Here is a 22,388-nt window from a genome sequence, read left to right on the forward strand (position 1 = left end):
CCTAAGGGGTGAAGGCAAAAAATAAGCTCATCATTAAAGGGTTAACATCACAATGCCAAATCCTAATTCCCAGCCCTAATTACACAAACAGATTTGCGCCGATCGCTCAGCTACAGCAGAGATTTCTATTGTTATCTTCCAGGCTCCAAAACTGTGAAGCAGTGACCCCTGATGAGGCAGGAGACGCACATTAGTGGATGGGAATGTGGGAGGATCGCTGCTGGGTGGCAGGGCTGGCAGGGCTGGCAGATCCTGTGTCTGGCTGCATGTGTGAGCGCTGCCTACAAGCTGCTGAGCTCTGCACACATTGCTGGGGACACTGGGAGGACTGGGAGTCACTGGGAGTTACTGGGACAGGAGGAGCTGCTGACAAATGTCTACACACTGATTCCTGCAACTGATGCCTGGACACTGCTGGGAGTTTGGGGACACTGGTGACACTGAGGGGACACTAGAGGACTGACCACATCAACTGTCTGCAGACATGAACAGCACTGACCCCAAGGAGTACCTGACCAGGAGAGAGATCCCCCAGCTATTTGAGGTAAGGGGCTTCTAGTTCTCCGCTATGGTATTTCTTTTACTAGTCCACCTGATGCATTATGTAAGGGGCTGCTGGAGCATTATATTGTATTATGCACCGGAGTACTTCTATCATTAAGCTATATTGTGCCACTGCAAATGTAATCAGCTTTGTGCCAATCCAGCATGTTATGCCCTGCTGACATAAAAGCCACATTGTGACATTGTACCCTTTCTAGTGCCACTATCACAATGTAGCCACCTATTACCAGAATGACATGATGTCTACGGAGTATCACTAAAGACAATGTACCCTTCCTAGTGCCACTATAACAATGTACCCTTCCTAGTGCCACTATGATAATGTACCCTTCCTAGTGCCACTATAACAATGTACCCTTCCTAGTGCCACTATGATAATGTACCCTTCCTAGTGCCACTATGATAATGTACCCTTCCTAGTGCCACTATGATAATGTACCCTTCCTGGCGCCCCTGCAAATGTATTCTTGAAATTTAACAGGCTTTGTGCCAATCCAGCATGTTATGTCATGTCAGCATAAAAGCCACATTGTGACATTGTACCTTTTCTAGTGCCGCTATGACAACCATGGCGACCTAGTACCACTGTGACAATATATCTATTAGAACTACTATGACCATGTAACCTACCTTGTGCTACTATGATAATGTAACCTACCTTACTCCACATGGAACTGCATTCTTCAAATTATACTTTCTGCCAATCTAGCATGTTATGTCATGACAGTATAAATGCAACATTGTAACCTTTCTAGTGTCACTATACAATGTAACCTACCTACTGCTTCTATGACAACCGTAACTACCTAGTACCACTATAACCATATATTTACCTAGTACCACTACAGCAATGTAACCTACCTAGTGCCACTATGACAATGTAACCTACCTAGTGCCACTATGACAATGTAACCTACCTTACTCCACATGGAACTGCATTCTTCAAATTATACTTTCTGCCAATCTAGCATGTTATGTCATGACAGTATAAATGCAACATTGTAACCTTTCTAGTGTCACTATACAATGTAACCTACCTACTGCTTCTATGACAACCGTAACTACCTAGTACCACTATAACCATATATTTACCTAGTACCACTACAGCAATGTAACCTACCTAGTGCCACTATGACAATGTAACCTACCTAGTGCCACTATGACAATGTAACCTACCTAGTTCCACTATGACAATGTAACCTACCTAGTTCCACTATGACAATGTAACCTACCTAGTTCCACTATGACAATGTAACCTACCTAGTGCCACTATGACAATGTAACCTACCTAGTTCCACTATGACAATGTAACCTACCTAGTGCCACTATGACAATGTAACCTACTTAGTGCCACTATGACAATGTAACCTACCTAGTGCCACTATGACAATGTAACCTACTTAGTGCCACTATGACAATGTAACCTACCCAGTGCCACTATGACAATGTAACCTACCTAGTGCCACTATGACAATGTAACCTACCTAGTTCCACTATGACAATGTAACCTACCTAGTGCCACTATGACAATGTAACCTACTTAGTGCCACTATGACAATGTAACCTACTTAGTGCCACTATGACAATGTAACCTACCTAGTGCCACTATGACAATGTAACCTACCTAGTGCCACTATGACAATGTAACCTACCTAGTTCCACTATGACTATGTACCTTTTATAGTGCTACTATGACAGTGTAGTCCTCCTACTACCAATATAACTATACTATGTCGCCTACCTACTGCCAATATGACTGTGTACCCTTCTTAGTACCTATGTGGCAATGTAGCCTACACAACTAGTGTGACAACCTTATACCTGTATCAGCCACCCTATAGTACAATGCTGTATAGGTAGCAGTGGATTTTAGGATGATGTTTGCCCTAGTATCTGACTAATCCTTGTGCCATATTAAAGGGCAATGTGCCAGTACACCATAATGTGCCATCTGATTCCTCTGTTGAGCGGCTCATGATACATTGTAGACACTCCTCGACATTGAAATTGCAACAAGAAGGAAAAGTCAAGGAAAAGTGTTGCAATTTCAATGTTGATTGTAAATATACTTCATGCTGTGATAGAATATAACTCCAGTGTGTCTAGCAGCTCGGTATACACCGTGTCAGCCAGTGCTCAATATATACTACTGTGGATTAACCATTTCTGCACGGCTCGTTGCCTTCTGTGTCATCCAGAGTCAATGATAAATGACATATTCATGATGCCAGTGTCACCTCGTCATTGTGGTTTATTCCTAAATGTCCTCGATGAATGCTGTGCCAGGATACCCGTTATGTGCCAGTCTGTACATTCTATTCTGTACTAGTGATACACCTTATTGGTAAACCATACTGTGGAATTACCAGTCAGGACTGTGAGAAAGCTGGAGCTCTAATGACAACCATACTGATTGTCACTCTGCTTTCCCAGAAAGTAATATAACTACGAAATGATGGCAGAGAACAACTATTACTGGTGACTTTTGGGTTTTGGGTGGAACAGTTGCTTTCACTAGAGCTGATGACTCAAGACTTGAATGGCAAATCTGCCAAGAAAGTTAAAGAGGTATTGGCACTGTAGACACTATGGTGTAAGAACCAGCACATGCTATCAATGTCTGGTAGATGCTGGTCCCCTCCCAGGACCCGCACGTTAATCCAGAATGAGGGTCCCGACAGACAATGAGTGGAGTGGTGGCCACGTGGCTTTCTCCATTCACTTCTATGGGAGTTACGGAAACCAACAAGTAGGGTGCGAATACCCCTTTAATAGAAGAGGCGGATCACTATTGGTGACAAAGAGAAAGCTGGGTGACGACACTTTTGGGAGCTGTAAGACATCCTGTGCACACTTGGCATCCTTGTGCCTCCATTCAACGGATTACCCACTGCATGTACCAGGCACAGTTTCTAGGGAAGAATGTCCCCATAATTTGGCGTCCGGCGGAATATTGCAGGAATCCAGGAGACAAAAAAAACCCGTCTTATATCTTTGTATTAAGTTTTATTTCAGTTTCTCGCCTCCAAAAATGGAGCAAAGAGATGGAAACCCTGAAGTGACCCCAATGCAGGTTGAGAGCTGCCTTTCACACTATGTTACTAAGTATATTCTGCGTACTTCTTGTATTGCGTCTGGCTTGTTCCGCCATATATATCTTATTGTGCGCCCATCCCCCATCATCAGTAGACTAACTGAGTCTTATTTTAGGCCTCTACTGCTTTCTATCACTCAGAGCTGTAGATTGCGCCATCAGCGGATGGTTTTCTGGCCCTTTAAATTCTCCATATCTTCTGATCTCGTCTTCACTTGTTTTTGAGAACTTGCAACATAAAGATTGTTTTAAGTTGGATGCCTGGATCAATGGACGAGTGAGACCAACGCACCTGCGTGAGAAGAGCTCGTCAGTAATGGCCACCGCACTCTTCTAACACGGTGCTTCGGTGGTCCGAGACACTTCATGCTCCGCTCTGATTGGCTGGTGCTATAGCAGGTGTAGTGCAATGGTAGTCCAACCCGATACCTATGCACAGCGTGGATTAGGTAGTCGAAGATTGTACTGACCATCTTGGATGGCCAAAAATGGGGCCCGGAACCAGCAGATCCACTGAAGAATGGCGCATAGGACCAACAGCAGACAATGTTACAAACCCCTCTGTCCTTGAATTGGAGGGTCACTTTAAGTGTCGGTGTTCATGCATTCTCCAACAGTTTTTCTTCAGTTCTTAACATGCGAGTGTCATCCAAGTGTAATCTGTTAGATGTGTCAAGAAAAAATGGAAGGTGGCACAATTGATGTAATTTAATACTCGTATTGAAGTCAATGGGTTCATGGAAAAAAGGAATGCAGACACATGCCATATAAGTGCATTCCATTTTTTTAACGCACCAAGTGAATTGAATGGGTAATTCTGGTTCTAGAATGGCATCAGAATGGGACATGCTGCGATCTCTTACATAGACCTTTGGTCCGTGAAAAACATTATGTATGTAAGTATGTAGAAGGCCCTTTGCGAAGGCGCAGGAGAAGATTCCCTTACACGTGAGAACCAATGTTGGCACATGTGAAGCCCCGCCCTCTCCCCACCGCTAAGCGCGGGAGATTCTAGCACCTACAGGGGGCATATAGAAGGGCTGTAGCTGTGTCACAGCTTCAGTCCCAGACACAAAGGCCAGGAGCAGCAGTGTGTGTGTGCCAGTCAGCAGCAGGTCTTGTGTGGCAGATGCAGCAGAAAAGTAGGACAGTTTAGTTCATGGCAGCGGCCAGTGAGTGTGGGAACTCTAGTGCTGCCTCCATAGTGGGGGAAGGCAGCGCTCAACAGATGACCAGAATCACCCTGACGATCGGGGGGCCAAGACAGACCGCATGGAAGGGGAAGGAGTCTCCCATCCCACAGAGGACTCGGTCCCTGAAAGCCGCTGACAGCATGGTGGACCTAGGAATGACAAGAGGCAGGAATTGCATAAGAGGTTCATTAATGTGATGTGCAAGGCAGTGTTACGGAGGACAGGACACTTCGGGGTTAACAGCGCTATGTGCCATTGAGAGATGTGTGACCAAAATGTACCTGTCTGTTAGCACCTAGGTGCATGAGTCCGCAGTGGGGCGGAGCTCTGAAATTTAGGATGTACTCTGGCGCCTACAGTGCGTAGTCCGCGAGGTAGTGATGTTATGGACCTTTGAAATACTATGGAGTACAACGTTGGAGTATTACTACTAAGATGTGAGTCACTGGATGGTATGAAGTTCCTTGTCGCCCAGAGGAAGGAGAAGAAAATACCCGGGCATCTACGGTGCAAATTACCCGCATGCTGCGAAATACGAGGACGGAGATACCTGTTATTGGTGGGTGACTTCCGGTTTATGTTTACGGAACATTTAAAGGATTTGCACCCCCTGTGGAGCGAAAGTGCTAATTAAACTGTTGATTCAGTAAAATTGCTTCGTATTGCCTCTGCCTGTCATTGCGACGCCATCTGGGACCTGTGACGACCCGCGACCGCTTACAAGTACACTCACTGATTTTAATGAGTCCGAGTTCAGGCACTTTCAAACTTGGATGTTAAAATTGTCCGTGTGAATCTAGCCTGAGGGCGAGTTCAGACGTGGTGGATTTGCGGTACGTGTTCTGCACTGCAAATTACCGTAAATACACGTGGATGGGGAATTGAAAACGTAAGTCTCTTCTAGAGAAAAAAGTCTGCAGAGAAAATTGAGCGTGCTGTAGATTCTCAAGTCATTAAATTGCAGAATGTCGAAGACACCCCCCCCCCCCCCCCTCCCTCCCCAATGTACGGGGACAAAATCCCCAGTGGATCAGCAGCAAATCCTCACGTCCCACAATAAGATTTTGCTGCGGGATCGACACAAATTTGCAACAAAATCCATGACAGGAGAATTCCGCCAGCTGTGGCCTTCTAATAAGCACAATCATGTGAAGTGCAGTTACTCAGGGCGCTGGAGCCAAAGGGGGCCACAATATCCCTCTGACCCCGTACTATAAATGACACATGATAGTTGGGGGAAACTGTTGCATATTTTGCATTATAGCCCTGGAAATTCAAGTTATATCTCCTCCTGTTAACTAAAGAACTGGGAATTCTTCCAACCATAATTTTGGTCATGTTGCCGGCAAAAGATGATGTAAAAGCCCATGAACACGGCCAAGACATATTAGGTTGGTCTTATCTATGCATGTGCTGCGTCGGAGGCAACTTCAGGGTTCAGAGTTTCTACCAGACTTGGTATTGCAGTATCCGTGTACAGACTGCGGCTTGTTCATCCTGATATTAGGATCCTCCTCACACCTAAGCACTAAATGGTGCCTTAGAGCCCCCGGCCCCTTTATTAGAGCCCTCTCATGATTGGCGCTTCCCTGTATGGATATTCTCCCCGTGACCCCGGCGTGCAGCATAAAATCATGTGACGAGTTTTCTGTGGATCAGTTTCAGTGTGAATCCACATTAGATGGGAAAATCCAGTGATCGGAGCGACTTTCAATGAGGCCGGTCATCGGTGCTAGACTAGCCGGGGATGGGATTTTACTGCCAACTGCGGGGGAGTAGGGGGTGTTTCCATGTAACAGTGTGGAGAGTATCCAGAGATTGGCATGATTGAGGAAAAATATCCAACAAAGGGGATTCTGTGTGCGGAAACAACTCATCACCAAAAGGGTCGGAGGAGGATGTCAGGAATCACTCTGACCAAGAGGTGCTGCACAGTCAGCCAAATACGATGCTGGAGCTCCAGCTAACTTGTCCTAATGTACAACTTGCCGTTCCTTAGGGCGGCTTATTGTGATTGTTCCCAGCAAGAGAAATCACGTAATTTTGTAGATATCATACCTTTTAACCCCTTGAGTGGCACGCCCGGAAAATTTCCAGGGACGAGCTCCACTGTTCATAGCAACATAGCCCGGAAGATTTCCGGGCTATGTATCACTATGGGAGCTGCAGAGCACAATGCCACAAGCTGTGACAGCGTGCTCTGCCTGCACAGACCCACAGAGAACAAAGCAGGGGCTTTGAAAAACGAGCAGAAGATATTGCAGATATGTCGGCAATCTCCTGCACTGGTTTGTTTACAGGTTGCCATAGAGACCATCGGCTTGTCAGAAGCAAGCCGATGGTCTCTGTGGCAGGGAGAGCTGGTTGTTAGCTGTCAGAGGACAGCTAGGTACCAGCTCTTACAGCAGAGATCAGAGAAAACCTCCGATCTCTGCTGTGTTAACCCTTTACATGCTGCAGTCTATGTGACTGCAGCATGTAAAGGGCTGTCACTGCAGCATGTAAAGGGCTGTCACCATCGGACCCCCGGAATGTGATCAGGGGTCCTGATGGGTCCCTGTGGAAGTCCCCTAAAGGGACAAAAAAAAAAAATGTAAAAAAATTATAAAAAAAATAATAAAAACACTTGTCTCCCTTTACTTTGTAAAAAATCAAAAATACAATCACACATGTGGTATCCGTGTGCGTCGTAATGACCCAGAGAAGGAAGTTAATATATTATTTAACCCCTTAATGACATGGCCCCTTTTTTTCTTTTTTCCCCATTTCTTTTTTTCCTCCCCCCTGTTTAAAAAATCACAACTTGTCCCGCAAAAAACAAGCCCTTATATGGCCATGTCAATGGAAAAATGAAAAAGTTATGGCTCTTGAGACGCAACTGCAAAACTAGTTGAAATTCAATGATTAGACCATTTAAAAAAACCTGCCCTGGTGGGCACGACAGGGTAGTAGGAAACCTGCCACTCAAGGGGTTAATGGCTAGCAAAAATACATGATGTTACAGCGAGTTTCCGAACCAACGCAGGGTTCTTCTTCAGGCTTAAATGAAATAGATACGAAGAGGCATAATTATTTATACACACATACTTATGACCAGAGGTGTAACTTGAAGCTCCTGGGCCCCAATGCAAAACCTGTAACAGGGCCCCCAACTATAATGCTTTATGCATAGTACTGGGCTCCCTATAAGGAGAAGAGAGGCCTTATGGGCCCCCTAAGGCTCATGGGCCCAGGTGTAACCACATCCCCTGCATCCCCTATAGTTACGCCAGTGCTTATGACAAGGCACAGACATGGATATGATTGGTTTGCACTTAAAGGAATACTTCAACAGAAACAAACCTTTTTTAACTAGACACTGATAAGGGAGTGAAAGTTTTATGGTCCCTGAATTAGTGTTGGGGGGTTCACCAGGCCAGCAGTGTTATCTTTGCTATAGATGTCTTATACCTCCCATTCACACATAAATCCTCATGAAGAATTTAACCCACTATTCAAAGTGTCAAAAGTTGTTATAAACTTATATTCCCAAATTCTTCTAGGGCGGTTTCACACGAGTGTATTTGTGCAAGCAAAACATGAGCATGCATACATAGAGAATAGGACCCATTGATATAAATGGGTTTGTTAATGTCTCCCCTTTTTGTGCAAAAAAAAAAAGCAGCATGCTCTACTTTTGTGCACATTTGCGCACTAAAAGTCCCCATAGAAGTCTATGGGGGGGTGCACTAATGCGAGTGCAATACACAAGGAAAAATGCTGCGTAATTCCACTGGAAAAAAGAACACCTCTGGAACTAATTAGGCTAACTAGCCATTAAATCGGGGCGTGGTTGTGTCCCATGCACAAAAAACCCTGCCCTGCAGGGGCAAAATGGGCCTGCTGCATGGAGATACACGCGCAAAAAAAAAAGCTTTGTTCAGGGCACAAATACATTGCACTGAATCGTGCGCAATTCTACATACACCTGTGTGAAGGCGCTCTTAGTACAGATGGGGTGTTAGAGCAGACGACCAGTTCCAGCACCATTGTGTCTACGAGAGACAGAAAGACGAGACTCTAGCGGGTGAAACAGCGCAAAACTTGTATTACTGAGCAGCTGAAAAACGTCTCCTAGTCAGGTGGATCCAGATCTTTGTTGCACCGTGCTGATGGGAGGGCAGAATTTGGTGCAAGCAGCATGAGTACTGTTGTATTATGTCACTACCAGAAGTGGTAGGTGTCCCCACTTCCTGATTGTCTGCACTCAGGGCTCCGGCGCTGTGCCCCTGCTGCTGGCCTGATGTACTTGTCCCCGGCTGTGAGTGACACAGTCCAGTTGGGGGGAAGAGGAGCAGGGACCCCAGTGACAGCGCAGCCACCTGAAGCGCCCGCAGGGTGAACGTGACCACGAGAAAAGAGGAGCGTGTGCTAAATGTACAGCGCTCCCCGCCGACACTTGTCCCTCGCAGCTACTGTGAGTGACACAGTCCGGCCGTGGGGGGGGGGGGGGGAGAGGAGCGGGGACCCCAATTACATGCCAGGCATGTGGAGTGGCCACACCAAATGTACACCGCTCCCCGTCGGCAGTGGTCAACCAAGGGGAACGCCAGTGGAGATGCTAGTCCGCCGGGGACAGCTGCAGGGAGCTGAGTGATAGCGGTCCCTCCTGCAGTGCCGAAGCCTGGATGGGGCGACCAGGGGGAACGCAAGTTGAGGTGGCAGTCTGCCGACGAGAGCTGCGGGAAGCTGAGTTACAGCACTCCCGCCTGCAGCGGCCGAAACCTGGACGGGAGCGGAAATGGCAGTGGCAGTACAGCGGCGGGGAGAGGTGTGAGTTGTTCGGCATCGGGGGGGAAATAAGCAGGCCCGCTGTCAATGTCCTCCCTGCCGCACTAATAGCCAATCGGAAGCTAGGGGCCGGACAGGGGGCGTTCACTCCACCAAAGCACGCTCAGCCCCTAGCTTCCGGTGGCATCAAGGTACAACAGTACCAGCAGCATGAATCACTGACCCCTTCCTGTGAAGCTGGTGGAGATGTAGTAATGTTGGGGGGAAGGTTTTCTTGGCACACCCCAGGTCCTCTGATACCTCTGATGAGCTGCTGCAGATGTGAAGGAGGTCCAAGGCACTTGTAGATGGGGGCTTCTAATAAAGGGGCCATTCAATGTAAGTATAAGTGTGCGCCCAACCATGCTGAGCCCTATGAATACACTAAGAGACTCGTGTACATATATAGCCGTTCCCTCACATCTCATCCCTGGAACGGCTCCTTCTACAAGCGTCTCCAGGTATCCTTCACAATGTGTTTATTTCATAACTGCCCAGACGTAGCGATACGGTCATCTTACTTGCTAATAAGGCCCTGCAGGCATATCATGTCTTTCCCGGACAGCGGGGAGCCATCGTTAATGTAGCTGGAGCCGCAGGCTGCTGACATCTGAGAGGATAATGCAGAATATAATCACAGGTCTCCCTGCTGCAGAATAGAAACAGGCTGTCAAGTAAATCCTGTAACCAGACGACCATCCGATGATGAAGTCAATCGCTTACAGCCTGTTGTTGTGCAAACTTACAGAACTTCTCCGATCTTAAAGTGAGTCTTTAACGTTTAAGACCGGGTTGTTTTGGGGTAGAGCAGTCTGTGCTGATTAATTTCAGAATACAGCTGTACAGCGGCCAGAGCACCATTTTTTTTTATATACAAAGCTTCAACTTCTCTGCATGAACATAGAGTTAAAGGATAAAATTGTGCCTGCCTGAAGCTACCACTAGGGGGTGTCTCAAGCATATGTATTATAAAGTTCAGTGTATAAATGTACACAGTAAACTCCTGAGCTCCATCTAGTGGTGATTGCAGGAAGCTAGGATTTTGCATAATTTCATTTTATGTGTATGCATAGTATGTGAAGGTCTATATGAAAATATCACATTATGACTTCACCAGCAGAATAGTGAGAGCAGCACCTGAGTATAATACAGGATATAACTCAGGATCAGTACAGGATAAGTAATGTATGTATACAGTGACTCCACAGGCAGAATAGTGAGTGCAGCTCCTGAGTATAATACAGTATATAACTCAGGTTCAGTACAGGATAAGTAATGTATGTATACAGTGACTCCAGCAGCAGAATAGTGAGTGCAGCTCTGGAGTATAATACAGAATGTAACTCAGGATCAGTACAGGATAAGTAATGTATGTACACAGTGACTCCACCAGCAGAATAGTGAGTGCAGCTCTGGGGTATAATACAGGATGTAACTCAGGATCAGTACAGGATAAGTAATGTATGTACACAGTGACTCCACCAGCAGAATAGTGAGTGCAGCTCCTGAGTATAATACAGGATATAACTCAGGTTCAGTACAGGATAAGTAATGTATGTATACAGTGACTCCAGCAGCAGAATAGTGAGTGCAGCTCTGGAGTATAATACAGGATGTAACTCAGGATCAGTACAGGATAAGTAATGTATGTACACAGTGACTCCACCAGCAGAATAGTGAGTGCAGCTCCTGAGTATAATACAGGATGCAACTCAGGATCAGTACAGGATAAGTAATGTATGTACACAGTGACTCCACCAGCAGAATAGTGAGTGCAGCTCTGGAGTATACTACAGGATGGAACTCAGGATCAGTACAGGATAAGTAATGTAGGATAAATTTATCTGATGCAGCACAATGTCCCTGTTCTCTCCATAGCCCTAATTATAGAACAGATCATTAGCCAGATCTCTGTATTGACCTTGTATATATTTATACTTAGTAATTAGTTCACGCCTAAGGTTTGTTTTTAAGAACCTTTAATACATTCCAGCCACCGACCCACAGATGTATGCTCGTCACTCCATGGAGTAATACCTGATCCATGACACTGCGTCACGTCCATACATGGCAACGGAACAAAGCGAATTCACACGCAAGTACTCAAGGTCACTGTACAAAGCGGGCGTAATGCCGAAAACCTGTTCTCCAGGAATTTTCAAAGATTATGGCAAGTGGTTCAGCAATTACCTCTGCTGCTTCCTTTAGTATCCTAGGATATAATTCATCTGGACCTTGAGACGTGAATTCATGTAAGTTAGCTAAGTGTTCCCTCACCATATCTCTGCTTACAGATAGTCTGCATTCTTTTATTCCCCCAATAGCCCAAGATATCTTATATCCTGTGGATTTTGTACTAAATCAGAGGTACATGGAGATCTAGTATGGGCCAATAGCAGTTTATGGCCACTGTATTAGGGAACTGTGTGATATGTATATATAATGTACATCAGCCCTTAGGCTACATAAATACATGACATTTTGCTGCAGATTTTACAACAGCCAGTTATGTATTGTTAGTCAATTACAGGGTGTTTTCATAGATTTTTAAGGATAGGGGTAAAATGTAAACTATTTATGCCCTATCCTTACCTTGGGTCCCTCCTAACCCCAACTGATCAACTGTGTGGCAAGGTCAGCGTGTTCATTCACTGAGCTGATTTCTGTAGTGGCCTAGTTTAGTATTGCAGGCCAAGTTCCCATTCATTTCAATGCCTGTAATACCAAGCCTGGTCACTGCAGTAAGAATGGTGCTGTCTTCTTTCTGCAAAAAGCAGAACCCCAACTGATCTACTATTCATTACCCGTCATGGGATAGGCCATATGTAGTTTACAGCTAGGTAACCCCTTTTAAAAATCTGGAACAGAATTAGAATAGTACATAACTGTATGACACCATATGATAGTATTCAACTCTAGAACTAGTGGAGATTAAACATTGGAATGAATGAACAAGTTGTTCATAACCATTTTTTCATCACAGCTCATTCAGTCCATCGTTGGTCTTTCAGGGGAGTCCTGGGAATGGTTTGCAAACAACTGAACAATCGCCTTGTATATGGAACGATAGGCAAACGACGAACGATGATTTTATGCCTGCATGAAATGAATGATGAACTATAAGTGAATGAATTATCATTCATCGTACAACTGTTGGCCATGTTTACATTGAAGAACTATCGTTCATATCCACACAATTCAACGGTTTGAAGGATAACACTGGTCAACAGGTTGATTCAACTAATTTTGGGGTGCTGAGTTCCGTGGAAGAGTCAGATTCTATCTATCACGTCACATTTCTGAGATACACAGAACTATTACACAGACAATAATACGGTACTGCCAAATATTGTTTTGTTTTAAATACAAAAAAAAATAACCCTCAGAACTCAATAATGTTTTTCTGGTAATATATTTGTGAATGAAACTCAAAAAATACCGATATGCTGAAGTAAGAATGAAGAGAAGTGCTTTATGCAGATTACAACAAACACTAAACAGCAGTACAGATAGGCTCATGTCGGTAACCTTCCTGCTCAACTACATTGTTCTGCCATCTAGTGACCATTTTTAGAACTTCATCCACTGTGTATTACATTCAAATACAGAGTTTAGCTCAGTCACTGATTTAATTATATAAATAATTCACCAGAAAAGGAGCACAAACACAAAAACTCTTTAAAAAAAATCTAAATTACATAAAAACCTTACGTGATACATAATTTCTAAAGGTAAATTCAGATCCTACACCTAAAAATGCATAAGAATTGATATATCGCACACCAGATGCAAAAATGCTGTTGAGCAGTGTAATCGTCCCATGTAAAAGGGCCCTAACTCCACAGCACGCCAATCTATGGACTATCAGAGACTAACATGATCCCCTACACATATTCTCTATAGCCGACCTTGGCTATGTGCAACCCATGCGGCTGTACATGGTGTGGACTACCAGCTTGTAAGGGAACGCCGGAAAGCCGTGGATTTTGAAACCTTTTTTTAAGGTGGATTTCACATGGTAAATCCTGGCGTCTGCAGATATGCTAAAACTCCATTCACACTGTGAAATCCACATCAGAATCCACCATTTTTGCATGTGGATCTGCACTAAAACTCACAATGCGACCAAACCCTTGCGGGAACGCATGGAGGTCTGGCTTTTATATTACCTCTACATCAATTTCTACTGCAAAAACGTACAGAAAATATCGCTTATACGGCGCTTTTCCACAACATTAAAATCCGCTCCGCAAGCACAATTAGACAGCGGATACTTGTCTCTCCATGTAGGCGAAAAATTAGTAAAACGCATTCATTTAGTTGGGATTTCAAAACACTTTGGATTGAACGCCGGGATTCCGCAGAGTATCCGTCCCGTGTGAACATACTGATGAGCCCTGATACAATCCAGCAGGATCACCCGTAGCCGCGCAGGTTTTATTATAGTCTCTGAATTGAGTGGTTTGAACACATAATGTAACAAAAAAGCATTTTCTGTCAGTTGCGCTTTAAGTCGTTACTTTTCCATGGAGACAAATAATGAAAATGTCTAAAAAATATTTGCAGGAAACGTTTTCGTGTTCCGCAGCGTTCGCTAATAATAATCCATGAATGTAATGATTTCTCTTTTGTCCACAAATCTCTTACCTTTCAGCGCCACTTTTCAAGCAGTAAATGTAGTTTCTCTATTGAAAAGATGAAATTCAAATGTCTTCATACAGTTCATAAAACATCTCCTGCTGCTCCTTAATAAATCGGCGCCTGTTCCTCATGTGCGAGGAATGTAGACGGGCCGGCGCCAGCATCTTGCAGGCCTGGGTGGGTGCTGGGTCTACTGCATCTGGGGGTCCCACAGTGCACAGGGTTCCAGGAGGGGAAGTAGACCCGGGCTGCAGGATCAGGCGCAGCAGTTGGGCCTCAGATTTTAATTTTATATAGTCTAATTGAAAAAAAAACAAAAAACAACTACAACTACATAGTCCCATCCCCTGTTGTTCCCCACCAGCTGAAGTCGGTACCGCTGTCCCTGCTGACTTCCGCGTTGTGTGATCATGTGAATGCTAAGACCGGGGAATATCCACAGCGATTATGTACGTGTCAAATGATCACACAACCTGGAAGTCAGCGGGGACAGGGGTGCTGACTTCAGCTGCCGGGCAGTTAAATATGTCGCTTTTTAAGTTTATTAATCAGTAGCCCGGGTCCCCTTCCTCTCCTGAACCCCTGTACACTGTAGGCCCCTCCAGACTCCGTGGCCCCTGTAATTTTATTACATGTTTATAAGAGCATACTCTATGTCAAAAGGTGGCATGTAAACGTGGCAAAATGTGGCATCTATAGGTAAAAGGGGGCAAAAGAGTTCACTTGTTGTTGGTGACATCGCTGAGGTTTTGGCTGCTGGCTCATGATCATAGCTAACCCAGTGCCCTTCTATCACAGCCAATGCAGACATAGAAAGGGGCCAACTGAGAATTAATAGCCCGAGGGCCCACAGGCGGATTTACAGTAGCAGCAAATTGGATGAAAATATGAAAATCTCATCCACAACGGTGTGAAAATTCTGGACAAAATGAGTGCGAAATTGATATGCAGAACTTTATTCAGCAGAATGTCAATTTTATCGCCGTTTCAGCTGCGGAATTCAATGTGAGGGTGAACCCCACTCAAAAATGTGCAATAAAACTCACATCGAAACCAGGTTTTAAGGCAGACTTTCTGCTGCTGATCTCCTGCTGAATGTCTGCAGCAGATCATCCCCATGTGGACTCAGCATTAGGGTGGACACTCACTAGCGTTATTTTCTCTCTTGCGCTGCGAGAGCACGAGAAAACTCTCGCCTCGCAGCACAAGAAAGACGCCGGTATAGAACCGGCATATCGCTAGTGGTTTCAATGGGGCCAGCAGCGCCGCTAGCCCCATTGAAAGCATAGGGAGAATGCCACGGACTTCTGCCACAGCTGTGACAGCTGTCACAGCTGTGGCAGAAGTCCGCGGCATTCTATCCCAGTGCTTTCAATGGGATCGGCACTGCTGCCGATCCCATTGATAGCACTGCTTTGGCAAGCCCCATGGAATGATTATCGGGGAAGGGCTTGAAATATAAGCCCTTCCCCGATAAACAGCAAAAAGTGTGTAAAAAAAAAATGTACTCACCTCTCTGGCGCTCAGATGCGTCCTCCTGGTGGCTCTCCTGCACTGCTATTAAGCTCTTTCAGCAGTCGGGGATTTAAAAATCCCCGCCTCCTGAAAGGGCTGTGCAGATTGGCTGAGGGCTCAGCCAATAGCAGCTACTGCTTAGCTATTGGCTGAGCGCTCAGCCAATGACACACTGCCCTTAGCTATTCATTCATGAATAGCTATATCTTAGCTTTTTTCTCGCACTGCGATGCGAGACTTTAACTTTACTCTCGCAGCGCACTGGAGAAAAAACGCCAGTGGGTGTCCACCCTTAGGGTATGTTTACACGTAGCGGAATCCCCATACACGATCTTAGTATGTATGTGCGTGTAGTATGCACCAAGACCGTGCATGCTGCATGTTTTTTTTGCACACGTATTTTGTGCGGCTCTTGTGAGCGACAACATTGAAGTCTATGAGATTTCCAACTGCGTATCCTGCACATAAAAACTGCATGGTTATACACAGTGAGCCGAAGGCTGTATCCGCACGGGCTACAGCGATATCGCTGCTCTGTACACACAATTTTGTAGTGTCAGGGATGCTTTTTTCTTGGGATTCATGTAGCATCAGATCGCTGTAACGAGAAAGTTAATGGGACCTCGTAATGTTAAAATTGCATCGCATGAAAGTCACAAGTTTGTGCGCTGCGATGCGAGAAAGTAGCAGCCTCCATAGGGAAACATGGACTACAAAAAATAGCAAACTGCAGCTGTTTAGAGCGTGCCACAATTTTGTAGTCTCGCAATGAATAAGACTACAAAACATCGCTTGTGTGGATGAGCCCACAGGAAAGCACGGGCTCCGCATACATGTAATGTGTAGCATTGTCGTATTGCTACAAAATAGCGCAACAAAATGGCCCGTGCGGATGCAGCCTAAGGCCTCTTTCACACAGGCGACAGCGATATCGCTGCTCTGTACACGCAATTTTTTAGTGTCAGGGATGCTTTTTTCTTGGGATTCATGAAGCATCAGGTCGCTGCGGCCCGCCATTTTGTAACGAGAAAGTTAATAGGACTTTCTAGTGTTTAAATTGCATCACATCGCACGAAAAACGCAAGTTTGTGCACTGCAATAAACAAGGAGGGAAGATGGAGACTTTCTCTCTGTTGCATCGCATCGCACGAAAATGCGGTTTTCATGCGGTGTGATGCAACTTTGACAGTAGGAAATCCTACTATCAAAGCCCTGGCTGCAGGAAAAAATACATCAGCTTAGAAGTGCTGTCCGGCTCCACTTCAGCTTCTTCCTGGTCCCCGGTACTGCTCTTCAGCATCTCTTCTGGCCGGGGATTGAAAAATCCCTGCTTCTGAAAGTGCTGCCTCTGATTGGCTGAGCGCTGTCAATGGCTGTGGCTGGTGCATCGAGTGCTAGCTCACAGCACTCAGCCAATCAGAGTCAGCGCTTCTAGGAGGCGGGGATGTTCCAATCCCCGGCCAAAAGAGATGCTGAAGACCACCGATCCGATATCACTGCTAATAACTAGACCGTTTTTCCATCCGAACCTCGAAGATCAGGTCTCGATTGTAAATTCCAGCGATCTAAGAAGTCATTTTCTGTCTCTCCGTTATAATCGCGTTATCTCACTTATGACGTGTTAATCGCATAGAAGCGGTAATACTTGCGGATTACGATGAGCGCGTGGAGTATAACCGAGGTTCATGCTGACTATTCTGTCTCTTCTTACTCAGGGGCTTCTGAATGGATTAATGTACTACAGACCTGACGACCCCGTGGATTACTTGGAAACCTGTCTGCAGAAAGTGAGGGAGTTGGGAGGATCAGAAAAAGTCAAGTGGGACACGTTTGTGGGACCGGACAAAAGAAACTTGCCTCCGCTCAATGGTGGACAAGCTCGAAGATCGTTCTTCCGAAATGGTAAGTGATAAAATAACTAATATTTGAGACCCTAATGACGTGGCCCTTTTGTTCCAATTTAGTTTTTTCCAGAAAAATAGGTCTGTTTTTTTGTGGGACCTCCTGGTATACTGTGCGACAAAGTTTTAAAAAATTTTTCAGAACCGGAAATTCATAGTAATTGATTTGTTTCTGTAAAACTAAAACCTGCCGATTCCACTGGTAAAACGGAATAATAGTCGCACGTCCCATTTACAAGTTATTTAACCCCTTAGTGACCAAGCATTTTTTTTCCTCTATTTTAAAAAATCGTAACTCCTTTATTTATCCATCGGCGTTGCTGTATGAAGGATTGTTTTTTGCGGGACAAGTTGTATTTTTCAATGGTGCTGTTTAATGTACCATATAATGTACTGAAAAACTTTTAAAAGTTCAAACTGGAGTAAAATGAAAAAACAAACGGACGACGTTCTCTATGTGGAGTAAATAATGTGTTACTTTGATAGATCGGACTTTTACTGACGCAGCGATACTAAACATGTATTTTTGTTTTATGATTTTGATTCTTTTATTCAGTTTAACCAACGACCTGTAAAAACCCAGTTCATTAGTTACAGCTTACTGGTGGATGATCCTCAATGTTTCCGCCACGTGTAGACATACCCTATATGTTACATAAACCTACCCTTATAGTGCTCAGTCAGCACGTGGAGACATACCCTATATGTTACATAAACCTACCCTTATTGTGCTCAGTCAGCATGTGGAGACATACCCTATAGGTTACATAAACCTACCCTTATAGTGCTCAGTCAGCACACGGAGACATACCCTATATGTTACATAAACCTACCCTTATAGTGCTCAGTCAGCATGTGGAGACATACCCTATATGTTACATAAACCTACCCTTATAGTGCTCAGTCAACACGTGGAGACATACCCTATATGTTACATAAACCTACCCTTATAGTGTTCAGTCAGCATGTGGAGACATACCCTATAGGTTACATAAATCTACCCTTATAGTGCTCAGTCAGCATGTGGAGACATCCCCTATATGTTACATAAAGCTACCCTTATAGTGTTCAGTCAGCGCGTGGAGACATACCCTATATGTTACATAAACCTACCCTTATAGTGCTCAGTCAGCACGTGGAGACATACCCTATATATTACATAAACCTACCCTTATAGTGTTCAGTCAGCGCGCAGTGTTTAACAGTGATTGCGAAATAGTTGCACAATCACTTTTGTTATTCTTTTTATTATGCAAGGTTAATGGCGAGCCGACTGGATTAATTGTATCGGCAGATTTCCAAAAAATACAATACAGCGGCAATTGGATTACATTATTCCCCATAATTGGCAAACCTGACATGGCAGAAAAAAACGGATATCATATTTGAATTCAGCGCACTAAAGTTACTGTGAGCCACCTACCTGCTTATTGGTTACAAAAAGTGTGTTGCACAGTGTAACTTTTTTTGGTAGCATTTTGAGTACATACAACTCTTTGATTACCGTTTATAAAAAATGTTCTTGGAGTCGTTCACCACACGGGATAAATATTGCGTTACTTTTAGAGATGAGCGAGCGTACTCGGTTCGGGTGTTTTTGCACTCGAGCACCTCTTTTTCCGAGTAACTAACTACTCGGACGAAAAGATTCGGGGGGCGCCGGGGGTGAGCGGGGGGTTGCAGAGGGGAGTGGGGGGGGGGGGGGGAGAGAGAGAGCTCCCCCCTGTTCCCCACTGCTACCCCCGGCTCCACCACGCCGCCCCCAGAATCTTTTCGTCCGAGTAGTCAGTTACTCGGAAAAAGAGGTGCTCGAGTGCAAAAACACCCGAACCGAATACGCTCGCTCATCTCTAGTTACTTTAATAGGACAGACTTCTAGAAACACTATAGCAAATGCAGTAGCACAGGGGAGATGTAGCATTACATGCTATATGGAGTTAGCTCCGACACTTGTGTAGTGTCCAGTGATGGTAATTGCAGGCGCAGTTGCGCCTTTAATTAATATCATCGGCCTTACATAGGAGTCAGAGCTAACTGCTTCCCCTCTGTACCCCTGTGTGTTATGGCGCTGACATTAGGCACCCCATCAGCTGATTGGTTGCTGCCAATCAACTATTGATGACCTATTAGTATTTGTCTGGCAAATTCCAAAATTAAATTTTTATAGCCAATCCATAGGATCGGTGATAAACGTCTGATTGGTGGGGGTCTCACAGCCGAGACCCCACCGATTCCAAGAAGTGGGGTCCTGTGTCTTCTTCACCTCCTCACTGCACTCCTGGCAGTGGGGAGGAGATTGAGTGGAGCAGCAGACGCACAGGCGCAGTGCCACTCTATTTCTTTCAGACTCTATTGAAATGAATGGAAGAGTGTCGCACATGTGGAACCAGCACTCCATCTCCACGTCACTGCGAGCTTGAAATGATGAGAAGAAGAGGATGCTGGACCCTCGGTCTCAGGATCAGTGGGGGGGCAGGGGAGGGACACAGAGGCGAGACCCCCATTGATCAGACATTTAGAACCCATCCTGTGGTTAGGTAATAGAAGCCAATCTTGATGCAACCCATTTAACCCCTTGAGTGGCACGCCCGGAAATTTTCCGGGACGAGCTCCACTGCTCATAGCAACATAGCCCGGAAGATTTCCGGGCTATGTATCACTATGGGAGCTGCAGAGCACAATGCCACAAGCTGTGACATTGTGCTCTGCCTGCACAGACCCACAGAGAACAAAGCAAGGGCTTTGAAAAACCAGCAGAAGATATTGCCGATATGTCGGCAATCTCCTGCTTTGTTTACAGGTTGCCATAGAGACCATCGGCTTGTCAGAAGCAAGCCGATGGTCTCTGTGGCAGGGAGAGCTGGTTGTTAGCTGTCAGAGGACAGCTAGGTACTAGCTCTTACAGCAGAGATCAGAGAAAACCTCTGATCTCTGCTGTGTTAACCCTTTACATGCTGCAGTCTATGTGACTGCAGCATGTAAAGGGCTGTCACTGCAGCATGTAAAGGGCTGTCGCCATCGGACCCCCGGAATGTGATCAGGGGTCCTGATGGGTCCCTGTGGAAGTCCCCTAAAGGGACAAAAAAAAAAAAATTAAAAAAAATAAAAGTTAAAAAATTATTTAAACAAATTATAAAAACACTTGTCTCCCTTTACTTTGTAAAAAAAAAATCAAAAATACAATCACACATGTGGTATCCATGTGTCGTAATGACCCAGAGAAGGAAGTTAATACATTATTTAACCCCTTAATGACATGGCCCTTTTTTTTCTTTCTTCCCTCCCCCCTGTTTAAAAAATCACAACTTGTCCCGCAAAAAACAAGCCCTCATATGGCCATGTCAATGGAAAAATGAAAAAGTTATGGCTCTTGAGACGCAACTGCAAAATTAGTTGAAATTCAATGATTAGACCATTTTAAAAAACCTGCCCTGGTGGGCACGACAGGGTGGTAGGAAACCCGCCACTCAAGGGGTTAAGGCTAGTCCTGTCATTGAGGGAACTGTACATGCGACAGCTTTTCACTGTATCTTTCTATATGGGTCATTTATGTGCTCATTCACCTTCTTCTCTTTCCTTAGTGTTGCCGGAAAGTAGTAATTTTCCTTATCGGCGATATGACCGGCTGCCGCCTATTCACCAGTTCTCCATAGAAAGTGACAGTGACCTCTCAGAGACGGCTGAACTTATTGAAGAGTATGAAGTTTTCGATCCCTCAAGACCACACCCCAAAATTATACTGGTGATCGGTAGGTGGACATCTTATCTCCTTGAAGTTTTTATTTCTTGACTTTGGTGAATGGTTCAAGACTAAGAACATTAAAACAACTTAACTTAATGGAATAAGCGTCGTGCAATGGTTCAGCTTCCTTGTGGGGGCGCTGCTGGGGACTTGAACATTCGTTGCTATACTCTTCTACGGATTACATGTGATGGCTGGGGGTCCTTGTGATTGGAGACTATGTGATTAGTTTATTTCCAGAGATTCCTTATTTAAAGTCTCCTTGAAAAAGTCTAAAATCACATTGAAGGAACCTTCACTCCACTAGACCCCATTCATTCTCAAGCTAGAAGACTCAGCCTGACTTATAAAGTGCTGCAGGGAAGCAAGTAGTATATGGAAACTGAACGTAATAGAGGGAGGTTTTACGCAACCTATATGGCCAAAAAGTTGTATATTATGATGCACGCCACTTTTCGAAAGTGGGTGAGGTTTAGTGAGAGAGGAGGGGCTTCCTGCAGACAGATAGATTTACCATCACTTGCACCAAAAATTAGTGCATGCTATGACCAAAGCCTTCGATCTCTAATGGATGTTAGACTTTTTTGCAATTTCTTCCATTTTGTCTTGCTATGTCCTATTATTTCCGGCGCAACGTTTTTTATGTGGCTAATACAAATGCTCATGTGAATAAGGACTTAGACCAGAGGCGTAACTTGAAGCTTCTGGGCCCCGGTGCAAAATCTGTAACAGGGCCCCCAACTATAATGCTTTATTCATAGTACTGGGCTCCCAATATGTAGAAGAGAGGTCTTATGGGCCCCCTAAGGCTCCTGGGCCTGGATGCAACCGCATCCCCTGCACCCCCTATAGTTACACCCCTGACTTAGACCGTAAGAGTATCACTGCATGCTACTCTATTCTTACCGCCAAAAGTGATGATAACCTCA

General features: G+C 44.9%; 1 protein-coding gene across 1 annotated transcript in view; it reads left to right on the forward strand.

The window, feature by feature from the left end:
* The first annotated feature begins 346 nt into the window (after positions 1-346).
* Positions 347-22,388, forward strand: part of AK5 (adenylate kinase 5) — a 180,219-nt gene continuing 158,177 nt past the window's right edge. Inside the window, exons 1-3 of the mRNA XM_066597808.1 lie at positions 347-544; positions 17,532-17,718; positions 21,299-21,466. Coding sequence (XP_066453905.1) covers positions 485-544; positions 17,532-17,718; positions 21,299-21,466 — 415 coding nt within the window. The 5' untranslated portion in view covers positions 347-484. The remainder of the gene's footprint in view (positions 545-17,531; positions 17,719-21,298; positions 21,467-22,388) is intronic.

This window comes from Eleutherodactylus coqui, chromosome 3 (genome assembly GCF_035609145.1).
Source record: "Eleutherodactylus coqui strain aEleCoq1 chromosome 3, aEleCoq1.hap1, whole genome shotgun sequence".
Lineage (NCBI taxonomy): Eukaryota > Metazoa > Chordata > Amphibia > Anura > Eleutherodactylidae > Eleutherodactylus > Eleutherodactylus coqui.